Here is a 26,280-nt window from a genome sequence, read left to right as displayed (position 1 = left end):
CCGGTTAAAAAAAAAAAAAAAAAAAAAAAAAAAAAAAAAAAAAAAAANAAAAAAAAAAAACGAGTTAACTCAACTCAATTCTGTTAGACGAACATGACTCTCCACAATGGTATGATAGTATAAGCTCTTGTGGCTTTGCTCTGGGCTTCCCCAAAATGCCTAAAACCAATGGAGTTAGTATTCCACACTTATAAACCCATGATCATTCTCTAAATTAGCCGACGTGGGACTTCCATCATCCAACAAATCCAACCCTATAATCGTCAACCTCATACTTTTTAATACAATTTCCACACCCTTTTAAATAATGTTCGAGATCTCGTAATCCACTCTATCGATGATTCATTCGTTCCCTTCTCTAACTGATGTTAGATCTCACAATCCACCACTTAGGGGCTAGCGTCCTCGTTGGCATATCACTACCGACATGGAATCTCACAATCCACTCCCTTGACACTCAACATACTCATTGGCACACAACTGGACGCTAATATCATTTGTAATAGGTCAAACTTACTGTTAATAGATATGGTCTATTTTGACATGTTGCATATAGTCTTCGATTTCATGGTGTTAAGGATAGACTCCAGACCTTTGTAATAATTGGATCGAGTCTAATAAATATTATAATCCGATGCAACTAGATACTCGAAAGAAAACATAGAATATTAGCTTCAAAATTAATCTTATCCACATTGTCATTTTCCTTATTGCCATTTTCTTGGATTCAATATTTCCACTTTCCTTATTATTTATTATTTTCCAAGAGGGAAATAACATGAAGAATAAAATATTGTTATTTTAATTATTTATAAATGTAAATTTGTTGTCTGGTCTTTTAGGATGTATTATTATTTTATAATTAAGAGTAACCATTTTTCCAATATAATTTTATAAAATGTAAATTAAAAAATTATTTGTCTACGTAGACATTTACTTGTGAATAAATTAATTCATTAAAAATGTGTTTATATCATTTTATTTATTTATTAATATTAAGTAATAAAGAAGCCAAATTAACTTGCGTTCACGACTCAACAAATTAAACCCCAAACGTTATGACGACTTTTGTTTGACCTAGTTGGTGGTGGTTTTGTCAGTCGCCGGCCGCCGTTGGTCAGCCGTTTCCGGTCGTTATTACTATTAATTAACAAAAATTTTACTTTTTTTTTTTTTTTAAATGGTCAAGTTTGTCAACTAGAATATTCAGAGACACTAAAGACATGCTCAATAATATTAATTATTAAATTAACAAATTTTGTGTATATCATTTACAAAAATGATTAAATTTAATAAATAAATAAAATTCCAAAGCAACTAAATTTTGGGAACGACTTTCAATTTATGAATGACGTCACTAATTTGACATTTTTTTATATTTTGTTTTTCAGCTTAAAAACTATTTTTAAACGTGCAATTTGGAAATAAAATGGAAAGAAAATGAATCTCAAATAAATATTATTTTTTAATTTATTAAAAATAAATAGATGATAATTGACTTTATATGAGAACGACTTCATACCTTAAAAATGTTCATTAAATAGCTTAACTTTCACGTTTGTTTATTTAATTCATAAATTTTTAGAACATTTAGAAAATATTGAAATCATTAAATGCCAAATTCGAATTTAAAATCTTAATCTAAATGATATACCGTATTGATTCTAGAGAAGAACGAGTGTCAGCAAGGATACTGACACTAAAAAAAAGTAGATTGTTGAACTGTGAGTTCCCATTTTGGTGGGAGAAGGGAATGAAGGGTATGGTATAAGAATCTCTCACTAGTAGTAGCTGTTTTTTAAATCTTGAGGGGAAACCAGAAAATAAAATACTATGGACAGTTAGATTGTTGTATTCATCCATATTAAAGAGATCAAATTTGTATCTTCTAAGGGAAGATCAAGCTACACAATTTGATCGTATCAAACATGTACTAATTTGAGATTCATTACATAACTTTATACACAGAGCGCATCTGAAAATGGGAATTTGATGGGTTAATAGTTAATGCATGGGAATGCAAGTTCGTGAATCAAGGAGGCCATTTGCAACGCCACAATAAGCTTTAATAGCAGAAGGGGAGCTTTGGCCTTTCTCAGTGCTGTAGAAACGAAGGTAATCTTGATGATCAAACGCCTTAAACTGCTGCGGATGTTTGTCGTCCACCAATTCTTTTGGAATCTGAACGATCCCATCGTTGAACGAAAACAGCCCCACTGAGTATCTCTCTCTGTTTCCACTCATCGTCACTCTGTGTGGCGCCGAATATATCCTCCCATTGCTCCACGCCTGTCCCAACAACCCCACATTTCTTTGTAAGTTTTTGATGGGTTATTGCTAATTGTAATGGAATTTGAAGTTAATGGCAACTTACAAAGAAGGCATCTCCAGCCATGACGATGAATGATTTGGCAGAAGATTCAGCAGAAGGAGGCTGATATTCAACCCATCTGTTGTCTCTGGTCTTAATGTGTAACCCATTTACTGAATTCTGATGAAGAATGGTGAGGAAGCTCTTGTCGGTGTGAGGGAAAGCCCCCAAATTCATCTCGTTCCGATGTGGGACTCTGTATTTGATCATCCGGAGAAGATATTTAGTGGATTGGGTGTGTGAAAGGAAGAGGCTTTTGAGGCCGTAGCTCTCGAACACCATCTTCTTCACCGTCTGCTCCAATTGGGACACCAATTCTGCGTAGGATTTGAGGTTTTCACTGCAAAATAGTATGTGGGTTAGCTCTGAAAGTGAGAAATAAAGGCAGAATGAACGAAGGGAAGAAATTTACCAGAACAGAGGGTTTGGGCGAGAGGGCCACATGAGGTTGGAGAAAGATTGGATGTTGGAGGGAAGAAGAGGGTCTTCAATGCCCATACTTTCATGGATAGGCATCAATGGGTTCTGCCCAAAGTAGCCATGGAAAGGCTTCTCAGACACATTCTGAACCTTCCTCTCCAATGGAACTTCGAACACCTCCTTCATGGCTTCCATCATCTTCAAAGAACTCGCCTCCATTGAAACGCTGTCGTACAACGCTACAAAGCATCCATACTCTTCAAGTGCTTCCCGGACCTTCTCCCTCGTCGAACCCCACTTCCTCCCTCCGCTCTGCAAATTGTGTGAACTAAATCTCACAACTGGAATCTCACCCGCCATTGATGAACACTAAAACTCACCTCTGTTAAGTGTTTATTGTCTCTGTTTTTGGTTTGGAAAATATGGCACTAAAACACCCTTTTTATACCCAAATTTTGAAAATGGCATCTGTTTTTGTTGTTCTTAATGTAACGCTGGGCGGGATTAGTGATTTGACTTGGAAGAACAGAATTATATTAATCAATTACCGACCATGCATTTTTCAAACATTTTTGTAATCAAAATCCATGTCAAACTATTAAACAACATGTTTCAGAATTGTGGTTTACTTCTTGGCACACCGTTTTTCAGCCGTCTTCTTTAATTTTTTAATTAGTCTTTAATTAAACTCAAATTCTGAATTAACCCAATTTTTCATTCGACTCTCTTGTTCATAACAATCCAAGAAGGAATTTAGGAAATGGGTATTGGATTATTCAACACTTTTCTCATTTTGTCTTCATCTAGAAAGTATTGTCGCAATTCTTAGTAAAAAGACATTAAAAAAAGAAACAAATTTCTCATTTCTCCGGCACCGGAATGAATTATATTACGATCGGACAAAGGATTAGGGTGAAGAATTCTGCGATGGTCAACGTCGAGCCGGCCGCCGCCTCCCTCCCGGCCGGCTGAATTATCATATAAATTTAATAAAGATAAAAAAAGAGTATATTGTAATATGAATTTGGGTAAGGAATTAACGTTCATGAATCCATGGAACAGTATCTAATGAACATAATTTTTATGTCACCGACGGCAAGATTTTGTGGAAAAGTGGCTTTCAAGATAAGCCATTGGCAATGAATCGTGTTGGGTTTTGGAGCCGTTTCAAAATGTCAACTCCCCCATTTTTTTTTTAAATAAATAAATATTATTGTTGACTTTAGACGAAAATGATTTTTATATTAATAAATATTATATTCTCTTTTATCTTAAAATTTCACCGACCAATCTAAAGAAAATGAAAGACGAAGAGAAAACAAATATAGGTAAAGTCGTGATAGTTATAGACCGTGTGACATCAAATTTTCAATAAAACATATTTAAAAGAAATTTTAATAAAAATTCGGTGTGACATCACGTACAACTAGTAATCAATAGAATATTGATGGCATAGAGCAATATCCTTCGATCAAAATTACTAATAAATTAAAAATAGTGATGTAATTTTTTTTTTCATTATAATTATTTCACTTAATACATCTAATTTTTTAGTAGAATTGATTTAATTTTGAAATAATTGAGTGGTCAAATATGGTTACATTTACATATTAGAGGGGTGCATTAAAAAGTTTATATTATTTTATAAATGAAGAATGACATTATTTTAAAAAAATAATATATAGTTGAAATTTTGGATGTAGACTTTATGAAAAGGACATTATACCACACAAATACTCTGAAAGAGTGCTCTTCATTTTTGAGTCACAAACCAAAGTGTATATATATATATATATTTAATGCTGACTATATTGTAAAGTTTTTGTATATTATGATTATCAAAATAAGAGTGTGTTTGACTTAATTTATTAACTAACTAAAAATGCTCTTCATTACTTAATAAAAAATTATTTTGAATCAAATAGAGAAATAAAATAAATAAGTAAATAAGAGAAAAAAAATATATATTCAAAGTGGCTCGTTTTTCAAATAAATGCCCATTTGTCTTAATGAAGGGTTATATATATACACATATAATTTGTTTTAAATGGAAGGGTTTTTTTTTTTTTAAAATAATAATATTGATAAGATCTTCGACGTAATTATTAGAGGCGTGCTTTACCACTGAGCTAATAGCCCGTCGTGTGGACCTCCTGCTGGGGCCTACAATTTCAAAAACGAGAGAAATCTCATCCCTCTCTTTCTTTCTTTTTTCGCCCCTATGTGGCTACACGAGGGGATATGAAGACGTAAAAAAAAGATCCTATCAACTTGTTTCGACCTAAGATAATAAACCCATGAGTTTAGTCTTACTTCATTGTCGAGAAACGAAAAAAGACTACCATCTCCAAGTTTAACTCAGACGTAGCTCGCCTCTTTTTGGATGTGAGGCAATGTCAAACCAAAATACACAACAAACATAGTTCTATTTGAAAAGAGAGTGATCGAGTTGCACCTTCCAATACAGTTCAAATTTGAATGGATTCCGTCTTTTTTTAGCTCACTAATGAGTATATGCTTTCAAATTTGTCCTCTAAATTTTAATTTTACTTAATTAGAGAAAAAACGTGTATAAACTATTGAATTAGATCATATATATAGAAGTAATATAAATCATAGTATCAAATCAAAATACAAAAGTCAACATTAACATCATATTCGATCAAAATATATAAACCAATATGAGCATAGTTCAATTGACATTAAAAAAAAATGAATATAACCAATCAACAATTATAAAAGTGAAATTGGCCCATAAATTAAACTATATATTAAAATGAAAAATGCAATCCTTATTGACTTTTAAGCTTATATTAGCTATGCATCAAATGCCACGTATCGCAAATAAAATAATATCACAAATGTAATGCAAAGGTGGTTTGTATTATTTATATTAAATACAATAATGTTTGTTTAAATTATTTTTAGAAATTCAACACATTTATGATTACATAGGGTTCCATATGCCCATTAAATGTTCCATTAAAGCATTTAAAATAGATAAGAATGTGACCGTTTTCTGGTGAAATTTTTGTGTTAGTTAATATGACACATGTAAATTATAACTGAATTATATTTGTGTTAGTTAATATTCCAACTTATTCTATATATTTATATATATTATAATAATAAAAAAAATAAGATTATGTTAATAAAGTTTGTGTTTTTATTCTAATCCAATCCAACATCCATCACCTAAATTCCTTCTTAGATTATCTTAAACTAGAAAGTCAAACACGGGGATTAAGATGTAAGCAAAAGAATTATGGGTTAATTACAGAATTTGTATTTAATTAAAGACTAATTAAAAAATTAAAGAAGACGGCTGAAAAACGGTGTGCCAAGAAGTAAACCACAATTCTGAAACATGTTGTTTAATAGTTTGACAAAGATTATGATTACAAAAATGTTTGAAAAATGCTTGGTCGGTAATTGATTAATTTTAATTCTCTTCTTCTAAGTCAAATCACTAACCCCGCTTAGCGTCACATTAAGAACAACAAAAACGGATGCCATTTTCAAAATTTGGGTATAAAAAGGGTGTTTTAGTGCCATATTTTCCAAACCAAAAACAGAGACAATAAACACTTAACAGAGGTGAGTTTTAGTGTTCATCAATGGCGGGTGAGATTCCAGTTGTGAGATTTAGTTCACACAATTTGCAGAGCGGAGGGAGGAAGTGGGGTTCGACGAGGGAGAAGGTCCGGGAAGCACTTGAAGAGTATGGATGCTTTGTAGCGTTGTACGACAGCGTTTCAATGGAGGCGAGTTCTTTGAAGATGATGGAAGCCATGAAGGAGGTGTTCGAAGTTCCATTGGAGAGGAAGGTTCAGAATGTGTCTGAGAAGCCTTTCCATGGCTACTTTGGGCAGAACCCATTGATGCCTATCCATGAAAGTATGGGCATTGAAGACCCTCTTCTTCCCTCCAACATCCAATCTTTCTCCAACCTCATGTGGCCCTCTCGCCCAAACCCTCTGTTCTGGTAAATTTCTTCCCTTCGTTCATTCTGCCTTTATTTCTCACTTTCAGAGCTAACCCACATACTATTTTGCAGTGAAAACCTCAAATCCTACGCAGAATTGGTGTCCCAATTGGAGCAGACGGTGAAGAAGATGGTGTTCGAGAGCTACGGCCTCAAAAGCCTCTTCCTTTCACACACCCAATCCACTAAATATCTTCTCCGGATGATCAAATACAGAGTCCCACATCGGAACGAGATGAATTTGGGGGCTTTCCCTCACACCGACAAGAGCTTCCTCACCATTCTTCATCAGAATTCAGTAAATGGGTTACACATTAAGACCAGAGACAACAGATGGGTTGAATATCAGCCTCCTTCTGCTGAATCTTCTGCCAAATCATTCATCGTCATGGCTGGAGATGCCTTCTTTGTAAGTTGCCATTAACTTCAAATTCCATTACAATTAGCAATAACCCATCAAAAACTTACAAAGAAATGTGGGGTTGTTGGGACAGGCGTGGAGCAATGGGAGGATATATTCGGCGCCACACAGAGTGACGATGAGTGGAAACAGAGAGAGATACTCAGTGGGGCTGTTTTCGTTCAACGATGGGATTGTTCAGATTCCAAAAGAATTGGTGGACGACAAACATCCGCAACAGTTTAAGGCGTTTGATCATCAAGATTACCTTCGTTTCTACAGCACTGAGAAAGGCCAAAGCTCCCCTTCTGCTATTAAAGCTTATTGTGGCGTTGCAAATGGCCTCCTTGATTCACGAACTTGCATTCCCATGCATTAACTATTAACCCATCAAATTCCCATTTTCAGATGCGCTCTGTGTATAAAGTTATGTAATGAATCTCAAATTAGTATATGTTTGACAAGATCAAATTGTGTAGCTTGATCTTCTATTTGACAAGAAATTGGCTAACGTGTAGTTTTGATTGTTTCGAGTATATGAGTGAGATTGGGACGTTGTGTGCTTGGGCGTTGACAAAGGGTTTCTTGACGAATCACCCCGACAAACCTCCCCCAACAACTTTTTTCATCGGGAGAGACTTTGCTTACAATGTTCTTACTTTTCGACACTTTTTAGCATTAGAAAAAATTTATATTCTTAGGCTATTTATGAACCGCTCAAGTCCACCACGAGTAGATATTGTTCTCTTTGGAGAGGTTTCCACACCCTTATAAAGAATGTTTCGTTCCCCTCTGACCGACGTGAGATATCACCGTTCCTTAAACATAATAAGAAGAACAAAAGGAAAATTGGGTGGCTTCAAGTAAAACACTTTCATATAAAAACCAATAGTCTTACTATGCATGACTTGAAATTCTAACATAAAACTTCTTTTATATGCAGCATGAAACTGCACCAAAACAGGCGAACTCTTTGCCATATTAACATGGAATGAACTCGATATACCGTTACGAACCACGTCTTTACCTCCTACTCATCCTCGTTGTAGTACGGTTAGCGACGTAACTTCTTAAAGAAGGGGACTGAGTGAGGCCATCTGGGGCAACTGTTGTGTTCACAATACCATTTTTCTGCTGCATTCTTCTCCTTGCTATGTATCCTCTGATCCAGGGAGTCACATCTTCATTAATCTTGATCATTACGACGAAGATGAGACGGTAGATCACTATCATGCTAAAAAGGACGCTGAGGTTCACCCATTTCGATCGGTTCAAGTCGATTTGAAACACGACTCGTAGGATGTACTCGCCTGGTAACTTCGGAAGCATTGGCGACTGGTTATCGAATGTCAAGCCTAGTAGATCATTCTGGTACTGACCCTGAATATGCATAGTGTTTATATATTAATCAATCATGAAGCCAGAACAGTGAATCGTTCATCATTAATGTGTTACCTGCAAAGCCCAGAAATGGAAGCTGATATACGACATTGGATACCGCCAAAATGGCTTCGGGATGTCGTTCGGTAGCCTAAAGTAACCAGAAACCAGCATGAAAATACCCTGCCATTGATCATACAGCAAACATAAGAAGAAGAAATCAAAACGATTACACGACACGACATGAACATACCTGAATTCCAGCACCAATGATAATGCCCATCAGGAAGTTAGGGACAACACTAGCAATTGCCATCATCAAGCTTTCGACTACAGTGACGCTAGCGTAAAGACACAGCACGAAGAACAAGTAATGCTCGAAACCGGGATGAAGACGAACCATGAAGTAACAAATAGTTCCAGAAAGGAAAGTGATTAGTATCAGGAATGGCATGGCTGAGATTGTATTACTAATCACAAATGAACCAACGCCATAATGACCATTCAATCTCTCCCTATGGAACACCTGGAGGAAACAAATCATGCTCAAAACTTGAATCATTCTCATTTTTGGGTGTGTTTAACAATCGAATTTTACCTTCATATCCTCTGCAAACGACGGGAACCCTCCGATCGACATGAACGTAACGAAGCCAAACACGAACGACGCACAAGATCCTCTTGCCTAAACCATATATCAGATCAAGATACATGAACTTGTGAGTATTAAACAGTGAACTCAGGCGTTTGGATGGTCTTATAAAGTGCACCACAGAGTAAACAAAATAAAATACCAGAATGGAATTGTAGCCAGTTCCAACGTTGAGGTAGATGGTTCCAATGCAGATTGTTACAACAACATAAATCACAAGCCTGAGCCAATAATATCCGAAGTCCCTCGACATGTTGACGAACGAACGCTTCGTCAACGTAAACGCCTGCATAAAGAAACTAGCCTGACTGCCTCCCAAATCTAGCACGGTTCCTTTCTGCAACACAATGGAACATTCAAGAACATTCCAACTGAACAAGATTGAAGTAGCTAGTAGAAGACTTACAAATTTCGACATCTCCTCGACCTTTTCTTTCGCTGCATAACACTGTTGTGATGAACGATAGAAGTCGATAAGAGTTCGAATCGCTTCGGCCGTGCTGATTTGTTCCAATGGATCATCACTAGATTCAAACTGAATGGAGAAAACAGAAAAGGGATTAAGAATCAGCATTGAGTAAAAGGGAAATGGACTGCAAAACGTAGAGTAACTCAGAAAGTTATACCCTTAATTTCATAGAACCTTTGAGAGTGGCCTTGACTTTATCAAAGTCTGAATTAATGCATCTAAGAAAATGGTCAGAGGGGTTCCTCAAAGCAGGGCAAGGAAAGCCAGCTTGAGCAAAGAACTACACAGTTCAAGAATTTAATATCAGAACCTCCAACAATGGCGGAGCACCTTAGCTCTGTAGCTCGCATTAGATCAAAAATGGAGGAACTCTCACCTCATAAGCCTCTGAAACTTGACCAAAATACACAGTTTTGCCTCCAGAAAGCAAGTAAAGTTGATCAAACAGCTCAAAAACCTCACTACTTGGCTGATGAATTGAGGCGATCACTGTTCTTCCATCCCTCGATAAAGCTCTCAGCGTTTGAGTAACAAAGAATGCAGAAGCACTGCGGAAATCACAGAATGAATTGAATTAAGAAATCAATGGCGATTTGATTTCTAGCGTTAGGGTTTCAACATACCTGTCTAATCCACTGGTGGGTTCGTCGAGGAAGAGCAATCGAGGTCTCATGAGAATTTCCATGGCGATACTAACCCGCCGCTTCTCGCCGCCGCTGATTCCACGCAAATGCCAGTTCCCGATGACCGTGTCGGCGCAATCTTGAAGACCCATCTCGATAATAGTGCTCTCTATCAGAGCTCGTTTCTCCTCCCATGGCATTTTGTCGGGGAGACGAAGCCTGGCCGAATAAGCTATCGTCTCCCTCACCGTCAGTGTGCCGATTAAGTTATCATCTTGAGTCACGTAAGCCTGAGAGACAAGAAAAACCAAATAATTCTTTCAGTTTTTGTGTTTGTTTCCCAAGACGGAAAAAATGGGAAAAAGACAAGAAAAACAATACCCAGCCGTCTTTTATTCAGCTGAAAGCAACAATGTTCATAAACCCATCCACCCACTTAAGAAACCCCACGTAATTCTAACTCAATTTTAGTGCATCAAAATCAATATATTACTCAAACTACCACGAAATCAGTGAATTCTTGCACGCCCTTCAAAACCCTTTTTCTAAAATTCATTATTAATCATGTTTATGGGAAATGATCACCCAAAAAAACCCAGAGATTATCAAAAGAGCCAATAGTATAGCAGAATAGATTAAAACAGAGTAGAACAGAGCAAAACAGAGGAGAACAGACCGCAGCGCCGAAGGAGAGCTTAGTTTTGCGTCCATTGAGGAGAATAGTACCAGAGAGGAAGGCATTAGAAGCGAGACGGCTTGAAAGAGCATCAAGAAGAGTAGATTTTCCAGAACCAGAAGGCCCCATTAGAGCAGTGAAAGTTCCAGGCTCTGCATAACCAGTCAATCCTTCCAAAACTTTCTGAACTTCTCCATTGCTTAAACTCACCATCACCGTCAGATCCTTCCATGTCAATCTCGCAGAAACCCCCCCAACAATCTCCGTTTTCGCCTTCTCTCGCCATAGCGTCTCACTCAAAGGGCTCAACCCAATCCCCGCCGCCCCATTCCCCGTCGATTTGCTCGCCTCAATCTCCATCTCCGCCGCCGTCGCCACTCCCAATTCCTCCAACACCCCTCTGTTTTCCTCCGCTTCCCCCCCAAAAAAAGTGTATATATATATATGAAAGAAAGAAATTGGTGAAATGGGTATCGTGTGACTAAGACCGAGAAGAATCAGAGAAGAAAAAAGGGAAAGCCCATGCAAAAGGAGCCTGAAAGAACAGAAGATTGCGAATCGTATGAGCGATGAAACGTTCAGTTGAATGAGAATTTTGGAAGAGATTAAAGGGAAGGAAGAAGGAGAAGCCATATTTCTAATCCGTAATTAATGGGAACTGGTAGATGTTGGTAGGAGCATTGAATGCTAAGGCCGACAGCTTGCTCTACCTTCCATGGCGGAATAGTGACCTTTCTCTTTAAATTTTTCTCCTCTGTTTTATCTAACTCATCCACATGCATCGATATGAACAGAAACCAAACTTTCTCGCTTTTTATGCAAAATTTCTCTTTGGAAAATTAATGCCAATAAATCTAAATCAATTTTTTTTTGCATATTTAAAGAGTCAACCGCCATTTAATAGCAGTTAGTTTGGTTGCAGAGGAAGGAGATGGGCCTCGCAGTCTGTCAGCCTCGCCACGCACACCCCCAACCGACTATTAATTCATCGCCTCTTAAAAACCTTAGCCGCTCTGCATTCAAATTCAACCCCTTACCCCCTCCCCATACACACTACCCCTTACCCCTTATAAACTACGTATAACGTACAATGATATTATCCGCTCTCGTGACTTTGCTCTAAGCTTTTTCAAGAGGCCTCGTATGATATATACTTCTTACTTATAAATTTATGATCATCCCTTAATTAGTCAATATGGGACTCATTCCAAATAATCCTCGACAATTTTCCTCTCGAACAAACTACACTATACATATTCCCCTGAGACATATAGAGCTCTTTAACAGCCTCTCCTTAATCAAGGCTCAACTTCTTCTTAGGAGCCCTCGAACAAAATACATAATTTATTCGACACTTCAGTCACTCATGACTACACTTTCAAGACTCACAACTTCTTTGTTTGACATTTGAGGATTTTATTGATACGACTAAGATAAGGCCATGACTACGATACTATGTTAGAAATCATGACTTTCTACAGTAGTACGATATTCTCAACTTTGAGCATAAGCTCTCGTACCTTTGCTTTCCTCTCCCCAAAAGACCTCCTCGTACTAAATATATTTCTTATTTATAAACATTCAATTTATCTTAATTTTTTAATTACAATTTTTATTGCACCGTGTTTTTTTTTTAAAAAAAAAAGAAATTTATCAAATATCAATAAATGTTTCATTTTTAGGTATTTTTAATTTTTGATAATCACTCTAGTTTCTACTTTTAATTTCATAAAAATATTATTGGGTCTGTAATTTTTTTTTAGAAAAATAAAATTTGGCAGAATTCTTCAATGACAATAAATGAAATTTCAACCAACTCTAAGATATTATTTAAAATCCAATAAAAAAAACTAAAATTAAAATTATTAATGCCTAAACTACCCCTCAATACCTATAATTTAGCTTTAAACCTGATAAATTATTATTATTATTATTATTATTTTGGTGTTGGGTAAATAAATAGACATACCATTAAATTTTCTTTTATATATATATATAATTTATAAATAACAAATGGGCCGAAGGGAAGACCCACCCGAATGGATTGGGCCGAAAAACTTCATCAAATTATAAAATTCAATATTAATAAGGGTTAATTATAATATTTATAATTAATTTAAGTTTATCAAGATATTATTTCTTCAAAACTTTATTATTAATTAAATTTTAATACTAAAATAAAGTTTTATAGTATTATTCAACTTCAACTTTTAGCATGGAAATGACTTTTGTGGTCATAAAATAAAAATTCTATGTTGGACTATAGTGGATAGAGTAGATAAGTAGAAGGGTAAAAATGTCATATTTCTAGATTTAGGTCAAACCTAAATAAAATGAAAACTATATATTTGGCATCAAATCACCAACAAAATCTGTATTTTTATTTAATACTCAAAATATTAATCGTTTCCTAATTTCCTTTTATACGCAAATTCCAATTAAAATATCTTTCCTTATTTTTTATTTTTTTTTTTTTAGTTTTATCTGGAAATAATATTAACAAAATCAATACGTTTAACCAAATTCCAGCCAAATAAAGCCAATTAATTCTCTAATTCTCTCTATTTTCCCAATTCCCAAAATTTAAAAAAATTAAATTAAATATATATATCGCTTTAATTTTTGTTTCGGTAATTAATAAGAAACTATAAAATGACATATTAATATGCTGATAAATTCAAAAATTAAAATATTTATCTAACTATCCATATTTAGTAATTTGGAAATAATCCCATCAACATTCATGCGAGTTTCTAATGGTAAAAAGTTAACATAATTAAATTATTTTAATTTATATCTATTTAATATACAGTTTTAGTATTGATTTTATTATTCGAATTAAATTGAGTGCATTAAATATAAATATCAACCCATTTATTATTATTTTTACATCTTCAGCCAAATTTAAATTTTAAAAGCATTGTTAGAAAAAATAAATTAAAAATAAAATCATTTTAAAGCTTAGAGATTGTACTTCATTAATTAAAAGTATTTATAATGATAAATAAAAACATTAAAAAAATATATAATTTTTTTTTTTGGAGCCTTGTGAAGGTATGATTTGTCTAATTTAAGAATAAATTCTCGTGATTTTACTTTTAATTTATTAAAAAAATGTCGGGTAAAATGGAGATAATATTTTGCTTATAAACTCATAATCTTCGAGTATTAAATGTTTTTAAAATGAAATAGTTAGGTGTCGAAGGGCGTATGAACAGAACGGTTTGGTTGGAAACGTGTTGGTTGGGTGAGGGTAGTGTAAGCACGCTCAGCAGTGCCCGCCATTGCCTTGCCGCTGCGTCCCCTCTACACGCGGCGACAAGGAAATGTCTGTAACTTAAATTTAGTATATTTACAAAACACCACCCAAAGAAACACTAATTTGCAATTTTAGCCCTTCTGGTTTCTTCCCCCCCTTCCATGTTTATTAAATATTATAAACATAATTTCCTCCAAAACCTTATTTTATTAAATTCTCTCGTCTTTATCTCTAACCATTTTATTTATTTATTTATTTATTTATTTATTTATTTATTTATTTGCATTCCCAATTCCAAACCATCAGTTTCCTTCACCCAATTACTTCAATTAATTCCCAATAAAACTGATTTAAAAAATGCAATGAATCTCTCTCTCTCTCTCTCTCTCTCTCTCTCTCTTCAGTTCCCATTAAAACCTTTTTTCTCTCTGAAACAAATTCTCAGTCAAAACCTCTGCTCGAATTTCAGCGTTATCCTCAACTCTTCGTCTTCTTCATCTCTCGATTCGACCTTTTGCTTTCTTCCTCCGTCTTCTTCTTCCACCATTTCGGAAAACCACGACTCTACTGAACCAGAGATTCGCCGGTGGTTTGATTGCTAATTAAGAGTATGTTTTCATCTTCTTCTCTCTTTTTTCCTTTCCTTTTATCTTCATTGCTCGTTCTCTGTAATCGATACTTCCACTGTGCCGCTGAATTTGCTTTTCCTTTTTTATTTCTCTCAATTTTCAATTCCTTCTGTTATTTCCTTTTTCACCAGCCGGATTTTCCGATCAGGTGCCTCATTCTTCTTTATATTCAACCAATTCGTCAATCATCCACCACCGGAAACGCACATTCCTCTGAACGAAACGAAGACCTAGCCGGAATTTCGATCAGAGGAGGCGAAAAGAACGAGAAAATCGATGGCTCAAACGGCGCCGTTTAGTTCCTCTAATTTGGAACGGTTTCTTCAATGCGTTACTCCTTGCGTTCCTTGGCGAACTCTTCCTCGGGTAAAAATAAATAAATAAATATATATTCAGCATTTTATTTTCTTTAATTATTTAATTATTATTTATTATTTCATTATAAATCCTACATTTTCCCCCTTTCCCTCCATTATAATTTTTCATTTATTTATTTCTGAATTTGTATCTGCAAAACCATGTGACTCACGATGTGGATAATTTTTATTATATAATTATTTTAATTTCCACCTCAACCCTAATTTTGGAAATTGAAAATTCCCCCATTTTCCACCACCAATATAATTTTCTCCATTTCCCCATAGTCAGCTTTATTTATTTATTTATTAATTAAATAAAATAAAACTAAATCATGGAAAGGAATTAACAAAAGGTTCATTCTTAAATTTCTTACCATATCTTAATTTTACGCAAATTTCTTTCCATAACAAATAATTAATGTAGTGGGCCCTTAATGGGCCGACGTAAGTCATAATTTATTATTTATTTAAAGATTTAATGTCATTTTTTGAAGCTCAATTTAATTTAGATAAATAAGCAAATTTATTATTTTCGTCGAAGTTGGCCCCACCCTTATCTTCAGAATTTCTTATTTTTGTCATTTGCTTGAAAAATAAATTAAATAGATAGGACATACGACATGTTTTCAAATGTCTTGTCACTATAAGTCTTCCCTCTGCGCCACGTGGCATTTTTTTATTATTTTAATTTTAATTTTTTTTTTCGGCCATGAATAAATACTTTCATAAATTAAATTTCATTGTTGTGGGTCATCAGAAAAATTGTCAAGTGTCTTTAACGTTAAAGTCTTCAAAATGAGATTTAATGGTTTTTTTTATCTTTTTTGCTCATTTATTGATGATATCGCTGCATGTTATCCCTTTGATTGCTTCCTCTAAGCCTATGATGTTTCTTTTCCTTATAGAGTTGTCTTCATGATCTCAATAGTCAGTGGCAACAACCTGATAAAGATACCATTCGGTACTTCACGCTTGGTGAGCTGTGGGATTACTACGATGAATGGAGTGCATATGGTGCTGGAATACCGTTACAATTGAATGCTTTTGAAACTGCTACTCAATTCTACGTGCCTTATCTGTCTGCAATTCAGATCTACACAAGCAAGTCTGTTCCACCTTCCAGGTATACTGATGCAACTTTCATTTCCTTCTGCTGCCTTTGAAGTTTGAAAACTGTGAGATCCTATGCTAGTTGGAGAGGGGAACGAAGCACTCCTTGTAAGGGTATGGAAACCTCTCCTTAACAGACGTGTTTTAAAATCGTGAGACTAACGGCAATACGTAACGAGGCAAAGTGGACAATATCTGCTAGCGGTGGGGTTGGGCTGTTATAAATGGTATCAGAGCCAGACATTTAGCAGTGTGCCAGTGAGGACGCTAGGCCCTCAAGGGGGTGGATTGTAGTATCACACATTGGTTGAAGAGGAGAACAAAACACTCCTTATAAGGGTGTGGAAACCTCTTCCTAGCAGACGCGTTTTGAAACCGTGAGGCTGATGGTGACACGTAACGAGCCAAAGCGAACAATATCTTCTAGCGGTGGGCTTGAGCTGTTACAAATGGTATTAGAGTTAGTCATTGGATGGTGCAAGACACTGGTCGGAGTAGGGCTAGATCCTCTTCATAGTAGACGCGTTTTAAAACCTTGAGGGGAAACCTAGAAGGGAAAGCCCAAAGAAGACAATATCTGCTAGCTAGCGGTGGGCTTGGGCTGTTACAAATGGTCTCTAACGGTGTGCCAACGAGAACACTGGTCCCTGAGGGGGGGTGGATTGTGAGATCCCACATTGGTTGGAGAGGGGAACGGAGCACTCCTTATAAGGGTGTGGAAACCTCTCCGTAGTAGACGTGTTTTAAAATCGTGAAGCTGACAGCGATACGTAACGGGTCAAAGCGGATAATATCTGCTAGCGGTGAGCTTGAACTGTTTTGTAACAGATATGTTTCTTTTTGACAAATGGTTGTTTATTGGAATTTATGAAAGAGGGAATATTAGTGTGAGTTTTAAAGGAAATGTTTGATATACAATTTAGTTTTTAGTGCATTGTGTTGCAAATAAGCTATATTTGTTCGAGTTGTGTGTGTAGAAGCCGAAGATATGATAGTGACATGGCAGAATGTGAAAGCGATTCTTGGAGTGACGATAGCTGGAGTGACATCTTGTCAAGATCCGTGAGCAACAACTCTAGCAGGACATGGGATGCTGTTTCTGAAGATTCGATCTTCGACCAGGAGGGATCGTGGCCGCTGAGGGAAAAACTTGGCTACCTCTCTTTACAGTATATGGAGATGTCTTCTCCTTATTGGAGAGTGCCTTTTATGGACAAGGTAGATCCTTTGTTGTTCTAAATTGATCATGGTATTTATCTTCACGGATAGAAACTGATGTTTTCAAATTTAACAGCTCTATATTTGTCGATAAGCCTTCGATAGAAGATCGAATGATAGTTTTGATATTCAAATGAAAAAAGAAAATAGGTGGAATTTAGATGGTCGAGTACTGCAAGAACACATAAAGCATTGAAGAAGTGTAAAATGATATTATCAGCATCTTCTTCTTTGCTTATGTTAGACGATCTGCATTTCAGATAAGGGAACTAACTCAAAACTATCCAGCACTAACTACACTTAGGAGTGTGGATCTTTCTCCAGCTAGTTGGATGGCTGTTTCCTGGTAAAATTCGCCTTCCCTATCGACCGCTCCACGCAAAAGCTTATTTGCCGTTTCCTTTTGCTTATTGGTTCTGTTCAATGCTTTTAACTTGATTCAGGTACCCTATTTATCATATCCCTAGTCAGAAAAACGACAAAGACTTCGCGACGTGCTTTCTAACGTATCATACATTGTCATCATCTTTTCAAGGTGTGGGACTATCAATGTTTCTTTTCAGAAATGTTATGAACCAATATCTGTCTATACACTACAAAGTTAAATGTTTGATGACTGCAGATTGCTCTATGGATCATGAAGGGAAAGATGGATGTAGTTGTTCCGAATCCGATACCGGGGGTCAAATCGATGGCAAAACTAGTACTTCTACTTCTACTAGCCTTTCTCCATTTGGGTTAGCCACTTATAGAATGCAGGGAGACCTCTGGTTGAAGCCAGACACATCTGACTACGACCGAATCGTCGATCTCTATCATGCAGCTGATTCATGGTTGAAGCAGCTCGGCGTCCAGCATCACGACTTCAACTTCTTTTCCCTGCACTCGAGCATGTAAATAATCAGTTTCCATTTCGTAGGCTGGCTTACTGATTCTCCTTCATGCAGGTTGTATATTTCTGTTCATGCTTTTGCAACCAACATGAGAAGCTCTTACCTCTGCCTCTGCTCACTGCAGTTCATTTCACAGTTAGAAAACCAGGAGTTTTGATTCAAAACCAACGCTTTTGTACTTTTTTGCTCATGAAAAATGATGAACATTGCTGTGGTTTAAAAGCAGAGGCATGGGTGAGGGGTTTTTTCTTTGGATTCAGGCTTCAGTTTTTCTCCCCAGTCTGCTTTTAACCTTTTATGGTATGAACTTCCCTAGACATGTAGGTTGCTATTAAGACATGCCTGATTGGGAGTTGTTTTGTAATTGAGTGTCAATTTTGTTTATCTGGTGGAGTTGTAATGTAAGTTTTTGTTCTTGTTGTTCTTGTTGTTCTCTGTCTTTACTTTAATCGTTCTTCAATGGTTGCTAGAGTAGGAAATATATAGTTCGAAGTTCAGAGGGAGATTCGAACCTTGTTTGATTATGACCTCATTTTAGTTTTCTATTTTTGAATTTACCATTATTTTACCCCGATTTTCTTGTTTTGGTTCTTCCTTTCTTGAAAAAATTGAAAATAATTTTTGGTCTTGGTTTTTAAAATTTTATTTTCTTAAAGTTTGAACGATAAAATATTTATTTTTTTAATTTCAAATTTGGGCTATTTTGCTAGATAAGAAAAATAAAATAAAATAGCAATATTGTTCGGTTTTTTATTTTATTTTATTTTACTTTTTTTTGTAAGAAGGTCACAATCAAAAGAATATAATCACATTTTTGGATGTTATTTTGAAATAACTAAAATCATATTTAATAGATTTAAAATATCTTTAAAATATATTTGGAGACTAAAAACTCATCACTCATGATCAAGATAAAAAGTATGATAGAGGGGTAGGATGGGCAGTTGGTCAGATCTAATATGGATTGTACATGGATAGTAGTTGGAGTCGGTGGCTCTCTTAGGGTTCCCTCAGGGATCCCTGGAGAAGAGGATCAAGTTGGCCCTTGCGAAGAGCTTGATGCACTATCTCCCTTCAACCCTTTGAGCGAAATGCGGCAAAAAGAAGGAAAATCCATCGTCTCCACCCGTAGGAACTACGAGATCACCCCAAGGACGCCTTCGATATCTAGGAGTCACAGACCGACCATAGAACCCTGTAAAGTAGAAAAAATTAACATCTTTTTAAATAAATTTATAAAATGAACAAATAATATGTTGTCATGACTCGTTTTTCGAGACTTTGAATCTCAATAAGACGAGGATAAATCAAATCAAATAAAATATAAAACAAAAATCAATAAAATTTAAATCAAAATAAAAACAAACAAACTACATCAAAGTAAATACAAATTTAAATCACTTTCATCTTTTTAACATTTGAAGCTAGAAAATTAAGAATTAAGTCGTGACACATGCATTATTTTCTAGTCCAACAATGTTATCTCTTCTTTAAGAAAGAATTCTCTCTCAGTTTGTAATTAATTTAATTAAGTTCTTAAAAAGAAAAAAGAAAAAAGAAAAAAAACCCACCTCGAATGTGGAAAAACACCGCTCATCAACAGGCATGAATTTAGAGAATTAGATTAAGAACACTTGGAATTATCGTGGAGAAGAAGAAAAAACGAAATTGTTAGGAAAGAATCTGTAACTTTCTTCGATTGGAAGTAGGTTCAAAATCCAGCTTTCCCATTAACTATAAAATTCGGCCCTAATCAATTCTCTTCAGTCCGTCTATGAAACTGAAGGAATTCTTTTCTTCTCCGTGTTTGTGGCTGTTGCTCTCTGTAATTAGTGAAAAAGAAGAAGAATCTCAAGCGTTACACTCCGTTGATTTCGATTACTTTTACTTCCAGCTAACTTGGCACTAAGCTGGACCCAAGCAGAGTTTCCGATTCAGATTCTTTCGATATTTTTCCTTTTGGGGTTTACGGGTCGCATTGTTCGTTCATTTTCTCCACTTTCCCCCCATTCCCAATCCCTTTTTCCAGTTCCTGCAACTCGATTTCGTGAGATTTCATGGTTAGAGTTCGTTGGTGATTGCGAACAATTGAAATGGGGTCGCTCTTGATTCTGACGTTTCTATTCGGTTTTGGTTTTGGGGTTGTGGCAATCCTTGCGGCGGAGGCTCTTGCAGTCTATATCATTTTGAACAAGTTGAGCAAGAGGTCTCAAAAGGACTTAGCTAAAGCCAATGCCAAGCTAGAGCAATCCGAGCCAGATCCTCTTCAATCCCTTGAATTTCTTTCCAACAAGCAGGTATTCAATTCAGGTTTCCTGTGTTCTTGTTTCGTTTCGGAGTTCAAACACGCAAAAAATTGACTGAAATCGTATTGTTGGTTGTTCTTGGGTTTACTAAATGGACTAATAATTCTGGATTTTGTTCTTGCGGTATGATCTCTTTGTTTGGCAGGGTTGGGTATGGATATTAGAATCAAATGTGCTAGAAGATATAATAGAGAAAGCACCTGGAGAACAAAAGAAAGGGAAAGATTTCTTGGAGGTAACTCCTGTAAAAAAGTATGCAAGAATCAAGGACCAGACGTTAATTATATCAGAATCAGATGGTAATACTAAAACAATTCCATTAAATAGCTGCACCATTGAAGCCGTTTCAGCAGCAACCTTGCCTTCAAGAAAATGGTATCTTCTTTCATATTTCATTTCAATATAAAAAGTTCATTCTAGCATATGATGATGTTCTTCATGCTCTAAATTTTTAGCTTACAGACATTTTATTCTTTTATTCTTACTTATTGAGATGCTGAATTCAATTCTAAAAGCTTCAACCCTGCCCAATATTCTTTCAATAACTTTTCTTTTCCTTGTTATGATCTGATAAGAAATGGTTGAATTTATAGGAGCTCGTGGCTATGCATACAAGTAAAATTAGCTGTGTGTACTGTTCTTAAATTTTCTCATGCTGCGTGTTCTTGTTGCTTGTTGCTTGTTCATTCCTCTAAATCGACCCTACAAGCTATAGCTATTAAAATGTTAATATTCTTGATGTGTGGAAGGTGCAGAATACTTGTTTTGTTACTCTGTTTGAATTTATTTGGTACCTTAATGGTTTCGATGTGTATCAATGTGGGAAATCTTTTCTGCTATGTGTTAGAGTGTGATACTTGTTATCGGTATAGAATTTGAATTTGAGGGTACATAATAAGAACTTAAGTTTAGTGTTTTTTTTATTGTTCTTCTGAATTCCAGACGCCATGTTTTTATAATTTGATTATTGGTATTTCAGGGTGAAAAGGTTCCCTTTAAAATTGGAAAACAGAACCTCTATAGTTTATAATGAAAGTAAAACAATCTTCATTTTTCTTGAAACTTCCTGGGAGAAGGAATCATGGTGTAAAGCCCTCCGTTTAGCTTCATGTGTTGACAAAGAAAGACTGCAGTGGTTTGCTAATTTACAGAAAGAGTTCCATAGTTATACCTCTTCTTTAAGAACTGGGTATCCTTCATTTATGAAGCCCTCTGCAGGGTACTATTCTGAAGCTACTGATAAGGATATCAAGCCTAACGCTCCTTCGAAGGTTCAGCTCTTTTTCAAAAAACTGGCAAAGAAGACTTCTAAGGCTGCTTCAGATTATAAAGTAAAATTTTCTTCTTCTTCTTCTTTGCGTGAAGAAAAAAACTTTAGTGAGAGGTTTCATCCGAGTCCAGGTTTTGTTTCGTCGTCGGGCTTAGGGAAGGGAATTCCAAAGGCACAGAGTACTAAAAGTTTATTGGAGGAAGATATGGCAACACCATCAATGGTTCACTCAGGAAGCCACCATGGTCATGCCTCTGTTATTTCTGAGGCAGATTCTGATGACAGATTCTTGACTGATGATGGAACACTTAGTTGGAATTTGTTGATGTCAAGATTCTTTTTTGATGCCAAAAGCAATGAAGGGCTAATGAAATCCTTGCACGATCGAATTCAGGTTCATTTTTTCCCCAAGAGATCTTTTTTCTTTTGAGAATGTTGATACTCCTATCATTACATTGTGAGATCCCACATCGGTTGGGGAGGAGAACGAAACACCCTTTATAAGGGTGTGGAAACCTTTCCCCAGCAGATGCGTTTTAAAAACTTTGAGGGGAAGTCCGAAAGGGAAAGCCCAAAGAGGACAATATCTACTAGCTGTGGGTTTGGGCTGTTACATACGTTCTCTTACTGTTTGATGAATACTTTTGTTTGTCATTGCAGAGGATGTTGTCGAACATGAGGACTCCAAGTTACATTCGCGAAGTTAGCTGTACTAAAGTTCATCCTGGAAACCTCCCGCCCAATATCAATACTATAAGGGTTCTTCCCTTTGAATTGAGTGAAGTATGGGCCTTGGAGGTTGACTTTGAATACTCTGGAGGCTTTGCCTTAGATATCGAAACTAGAATTGAAGTTCATGAATTAGATCTTCAAAAAAGCGCAGTAGACTCTAAATCTGATTCCAGTGATGTTGGGGAGGTCTCTTCATTTCTAGAAGTTTATCTTCGAAAGCAGTTCAGTACCTCTGAAGGAACAGAACAGAACGACGAAGGTGAGCGACTAACCATTAAATGGTTTTCATATGTTCTATCCTCATGAATTGGTAACTTATAATTCTTTTTGTTGCCTGCACAAAGTCTAAATGCATAAGATCAGAGATAGAATTCTGATTTTAGGTTCAATTATAATCTCAGTAGTTCAACGTTCGGTTGCAGGTGGGTCGGAAAACAGTAAGAACCCCACGTCCTCATACTCTAGTGGATCCAAGTGGAAATCTCTAATGAATTCTATTGCTAAACAGGTTTCTCAGGTTCGTCGTCCTTCGCGTTTGATAATTAAGTTTAAGTATGTATCCTGAAACTAAAGAGGCATTGTTAGATGTCTTGGATGCATGGAGTTAACCCTTTTCATAATTTTCTCATTTGTTTTTGAATTTATAGGTGCCGATCTCTTTGGTACTAAAGGTTGCATCTCTCCGAGGGACGCTGCGAGTACATATAAAACCGCCTCCTTCTGATCAGCTATGGTACAGTTTTACATCCATGCCAGATTTGGAGTTGCGCTTGGAATCATCGTTTGGGGACCATAAGATATCTAGTGCACATGTTGCTCAGTTTTTGAACAACCGGCTTAAGGTATGGAGATGTGTTTCCTAACATGAAGTTAGTTCAGTAGGCTTAATTTTCAAGAATCCGTCCATAATGGGTAGATTTTAGGACAGTTAATCCTCTCAAAAGGCTATTAATATTGTATTTCTCTTTGATCGTTGGCATCGCACAAGCCTCATGCTAGCACTTTAGCTTGTGATGGACGCCAAAGAAACTCGTGTCGTGATATGTTTGTTTCATATTTAAAAGAAGGAAGCAGTGATAACAAAGAATCACGAATGATGGTTTTAAATCGAAAATCATACCTCAAGTATATGAATTTGTTAGCGCTCGCTTTCCACGATCGTCGTAACCATGTTTAAAACTAAAACGCTGCCTGAATCCTCTTGATCAAGTGTGTAATCCAGTGTCTGAAAGGTTAAAATGCAGCAGCATGAACACTAAACTCATTACATGTTATTAAAATGCAGCATGAAATTAAGCGATGTTGTGTAAATCCTGCTGATATTCTGCTAATTTGTTACCTACTATGCAGGCAGTGATCAAGGATACTTTAGTGCTCCCCAACAGTGAAAGTATATTCATTCCATTCATGATGGCCGAGAAGGACGACTGGGTTCCACGGGACGTTGCACCATTGATCTGGTTCAACCAAGGAGCTTCTGATAACAAATCTTCATGTGAAAATCAAAGATCCAATCCTGTTGAACCAAAAAATAAATCTGAAGCCAGTAAAACCATCTCCATTGAGCATAAAATACCTCAGAACGAGCCTTCTCAGCCACACACTGACTTGGTAAATGCATCAAAGGCTTCATCAAGCACTGGTAATCCAGCTCCAGCTTCAAGTAAGGCACTGGACGAAGATGAAATGAAAATCCCTTTATTAGAAAATGACAAAGAAGTAGAAAATTTGCAGCAAAATAGAGTAGAGGCGCAGGAGAATGAATCACCATCTAGTTCTATAAGCTCATCTGGGCAGGAAAATCATAACGCTGAGGAAGATGATCCAAAGCCGCCAAGGAGAACAGGAAGAAGAGCAAGAATGCTAGAAATAGGGAAGAAGATGGGGGAGAAACTAGAAGAAAAGAGACGAACCATTGAAGAAAAGAGCAGGAACATTGTTGAGAAGATGCGAGCACCATAAACTATGAAACCTCAATATATTCCAAGATGGGCGGCACAAAATGTATATCTGATTCTGAGTGCAAATCACAGTTCTTCGTTTCTAGCAGAGAACAAATTTGCAAGCCTTGTTCTTCTTTCTCAATACTGGAGAGCTTGAATCAGGTGGAACAGAGGTAATTCAAATTTTATTTGTTGTCCAGTCCTGAGTACAGTTTCTTAAATATAAGAATCAATCTTTTGTAGAGGAACATATGAGAATCATCTTCAGTTCATTAAATATTTCAAAATTCCAAGAAACTTTTGTAGATGTTCAAGAAACAATCTCAATTTTATCTGCTACATAAATGATCACAGATTGTTGGAGTAACTTCAACCTTCCTAATTCGTCAAGCAATCAAATCCTGCTGCTCAATGCCTGTAGATAGCTTCCTTTTTAAACTTTTCCTTTTGTGCTTCCTTTCTCTCAGAGTATTATTTAAATAGTAGATAAAATGAGTCTATTAGGGAGAGGTTTCTAGCTTATAAAGTGGTTTCTAACTTATAAAGAATGCTTCATTTTTTTCTCCAACCGAGGTGGGATCTCATAATCCACTCCCTTTTTAAGGTTCAGTCAACTCACTGACCCAGTACCTGGCTTTGATACCATTTGTAACCGTCAAGCTCACTGCTAGTAGATATTGTCTTCTTTATGCTTTCCCGAAAGTGTCCGGCTTTGATACCATTTGTAACCGTCAAACTCATTGCTAGTAGATATTGTCTTCTTTATGCTTTCCTGAAAGTGTCCGGCTTTGATACCATTTGTAACCGTCAAACTCTTTCCTAGTAGATATTGTCTTCTTTATGCTTTCCTGAAAGTGTCCGGCTTTGATACCATTTGTAACCGTCAAACCTACTGCTAGTAGATATTGTCTTCTTTATGCTCTCCCTTTCAGGTTCCCTCAAGATTTTTAAAATACAGTTTCCATGCCCTTATAAACAATGCTTTGGTCCTCTCTCTAACCGACGTGGATTGGATATTGTCTTCTTTATGCTTTCCCGAAAGTGTCTGGCTTTGGTATCATTTGTAACCATCAAACCTACTGCTATTTGATATTGTCTTCTCTATGCTCTCCCTTTCGAAGGTTTTTAAAAGGCATCCGGTAAGAAAAGGTTTCCATGTCCTTATCAGTCTCCTCTTTAACCAACGTGGATCTAACAATCCACTCCTTCGGGGCCAGTGTTCTCGCTGGCACTTATTCTCTCTCTAATGATCTCAGGTAACATTGCTGGTGGCATGAAAAAAATCACTATCTCATAAAAAACAGAGCAAGCTGCATGAATTTGACCAAGGTTTACATACATTTGGATGGGAGAAATTTGCCACAGGCGTACCTTTAACGCTTCATTAACCCGAAAACCGCGAGAATAAGCTGTAATCACAGAACTCCATTCCAAGAGATAACACTTCTTGTAGACATTTCGTCGACCACTTGGCGTGAAGAAGCCAAGTCGTCAGAGCACTCTGGAACACATGTCGACAAGCGAGGTTTGAACAAACATGTCTGATTCGAACCCATCACGGATGAGGTGAGCGTGGAGCATCGTG

General features: G+C 36.2%; 5 protein-coding genes across 8 annotated transcripts; 3 read left to right on the top strand and 2 right to left on the bottom strand.

The window, feature by feature from the left end:
* Nucleotides 1-1,948: 1,948 nt before the first annotated feature.
* LOC111783216 (probable 2-oxoglutarate-dependent dioxygenase AOP1) lies at nt 1,949-3,321 on the bottom strand. Its single transcript, XM_023664118.1, has 3 exons — nt 2,784-3,321; nt 2,375-2,711; nt 1,949-2,289 (listed from the first exon to the last, which is right to left on the bottom strand). The coding sequence occupies exons 1-3, from the start codon at nt 3,149-3,151 to the stop codon at nt 2,005-2,007; spliced, it is 990 nt and encodes a 329-aa protein (XP_023519886.1). The 5' UTR covers nt 3,152-3,321; the 3' UTR covers nt 1,949-2,004.
* A 3,001-nt stretch (nt 3,322-6,322) lies between these two features.
* Nucleotides 6,323-7,962, top strand: LOC111783215 (probable 2-oxoglutarate-dependent dioxygenase AOP1). Its single transcript, XM_023664117.1, has 3 exons — nt 6,323-6,776; nt 6,849-7,185; nt 7,271-7,962. The coding sequence occupies exons 1-3, from the start codon at nt 6,409-6,411 to the stop codon at nt 7,553-7,555; spliced, it is 990 nt and encodes a 329-aa protein (XP_023519885.1). The 5' UTR covers nt 6,323-6,408; the 3' UTR covers nt 7,556-7,962.
* A 68-nt stretch (nt 7,963-8,030) lies between these two features.
* Nucleotides 8,031-11,736, bottom strand: LOC111783214 (ABC transporter G family member 11). Its single transcript, XM_023664116.1, has 10 exons — nt 10,977-11,736; nt 10,301-10,590; nt 10,054-10,225; nt 9,835-9,957; nt 9,615-9,743; nt 9,351-9,545; nt 9,155-9,241; nt 8,810-9,082; nt 8,632-8,739; nt 8,031-8,556 (listed from the first exon to the last, which is right to left on the bottom strand). The coding sequence occupies exons 1-10, from the start codon at nt 11,607-11,609 to the stop codon at nt 8,200-8,202; spliced, it is 2,367 nt and encodes a 788-aa protein (XP_023519884.1). The 5' UTR covers nt 11,610-11,736; the 3' UTR covers nt 8,031-8,199.
* Nucleotides 11,737-14,510: 2,774 nt separating this feature from the next.
* LOC111782609 lies at nt 14,511-18,866 on the top strand. 3 transcript variants are annotated; one of them, XM_023663393.1, is made up of 7 exons: nt 14,511-14,843; nt 15,013-15,230; nt 16,129-16,346; nt 17,311-17,551; nt 17,812-17,897; nt 17,995-18,086; nt 18,174-18,866. In XM_023663393.1, the coding sequence occupies exons 2-7, from the start codon at nt 15,141-15,143 to the stop codon at nt 18,446-18,448; spliced, it is 1,002 nt and encodes a 333-aa protein (XP_023519161.1). In that variant the 5' UTR covers nt 14,511-14,843; nt 15,013-15,140; the 3' UTR covers nt 18,449-18,866. The 3 variants fall into 3 exon arrangements, with proteins under 3 accessions (XP_023519161.1, XP_023519160.1, XP_023519162.1); XM_023663392.1 differs by having other exon boundaries at nt 14,996-15,230; XM_023663394.1 differs by lacking the exons at nt 14,511-14,843; nt 15,013-15,230 and adding an exon at nt 15,972-16,031.
* Nucleotides 18,867-20,110: 1,244 nt separating this feature from the next.
* On the top strand, nt 20,111-25,138 carry LOC111782608. 2 transcript variants are annotated; one of them, XR_002813157.1, is made up of 8 exons: nt 20,111-20,741; nt 20,896-21,125; nt 21,730-22,414; nt 22,681-23,011; nt 23,175-23,269; nt 23,400-23,594; nt 24,103-24,868; nt 25,050-25,138. XR_002813157.1 is itself a non-coding variant. In XM_023663391.1 (7 exons), exons 1-7 carry the CDS (start codon nt 20,538-20,540, stop codon nt 24,712-24,714), a joined length of 2,352 nt encoding a protein of 783 aa, XP_023519159.1. In that variant the 5' UTR covers nt 20,111-20,537; the 3' UTR covers nt 24,715-25,044. The 2 variants fall into 2 exon arrangements, 1 of the variants encoding a protein (XP_023519159.1); XM_023663391.1 differs by lacking the exon at nt 25,050-25,138 and having other exon boundaries at nt 24,103-25,044.
* Nucleotides 25,139-26,280: the final 1,142 nt, after the last annotated feature.

This window comes from Cucurbita pepo, chromosome LG20, assembly GCF_002806865.2.
Source record: "Cucurbita pepo subsp. pepo cultivar mu-cu-16 chromosome LG20, ASM280686v2, whole genome shotgun sequence".
NCBI classification, from domain to species: Eukaryota; Viridiplantae; Streptophyta; class Magnoliopsida; order Cucurbitales; family Cucurbitaceae; genus Cucurbita; species Cucurbita pepo.
Note: the sequence above shows the minus strand (reverse complement) of the source record. Positions and strands in the feature narration are given on the sequence as shown.

Coding starts and splice junctions, on each gene's coding strand:
- LOC111783216 (XM_023664118.1), bottom strand. CDS start 3,151: ATGGCGGGTGAGATTCCAGTTGTGAGATTTAGTTCACACAATTTGCAG. Junction 2,712..2,783: donor CGCCCAAACCCTCTGTTCTG/GTAAATTTCTTC, acceptor ACTATTTTGCAG/TGAAAACCTCAAATCCTACG. Junction 2,290..2,374: donor TGGCTGGAGATGCCTTCTTT/GTAAGTTGCCAT, acceptor TTGTTGGGACAG/GCGTGGAGCAATGGGAGGAT.
- LOC111783215 (XM_023664117.1), top strand. CDS start 6,409: ATGGCGGGTGAGATTCCAGTTGTGAGATTTAGTTCACACAATTTGCAG. Junction 6,777..6,848: donor CGCCCAAACCCTCTGTTCTG/GTAAATTTCTTC, acceptor ACTATTTTGCAG/TGAAAACCTCAAATCCTACG. Junction 7,186..7,270: donor TGGCTGGAGATGCCTTCTTT/GTAAGTTGCCAT, acceptor TTGTTGGGACAG/GCGTGGAGCAATGGGAGGAT.
- LOC111783214 (XM_023664116.1), bottom strand. CDS start 11,609: ATGGCTTCTCCTTCTTCCTTCCCTTTAATCTCTTCCAAAATTCTCATT. Junction 9,546..9,614: donor TCGAGGAGATGTCGAAATTT/GTAAGTCTTCTA, acceptor ATTGTGTTGCAG/AAAGGAACCGTGCTAGATTT. Junction 9,242..9,350: donor CTGGCTACAATTCCATTCTG/GTATTTTATTTT, acceptor TATATGGTTTAG/GCAAGAGGATCTTGTGCGTC.
- LOC111782609 (XM_023663393.1), top strand. CDS start 15,141: ATGGCTCAAACGGCGCCGTTTAGTTCCTCTAATTTGGAACGGTTTCTT. Junction 15,231..16,128: donor CTTGGCGAACTCTTCCTCGG/GTAAAAATAAAT, acceptor TTTTCCTTATAG/AGTTGTCTTCATGATCTCAA. Junction 17,898..17,994: donor AGTTGGATGGCTGTTTCCTG/GTAAAATTCGCC, acceptor AACTTGATTCAG/GTACCCTATTTATCATATCC.
- LOC111782608 (XM_023663391.1), top strand. CDS start 20,538: ATGGGGTCGCTCTTGATTCTGACGTTTCTATTCGGTTTTGGTTTTGGG. Junction 22,415..22,680: donor CCTTGCACGATCGAATTCAG/GTTCATTTTTTC, acceptor TTGTCATTGCAG/AGGATGTTGTCGAACATGAG. Junction 23,270..23,399: donor TTGCTAAACAGGTTTCTCAG/GTTCGTCGTCCT, acceptor TTGAATTTATAG/GTGCCGATCTCTTTGGTACT.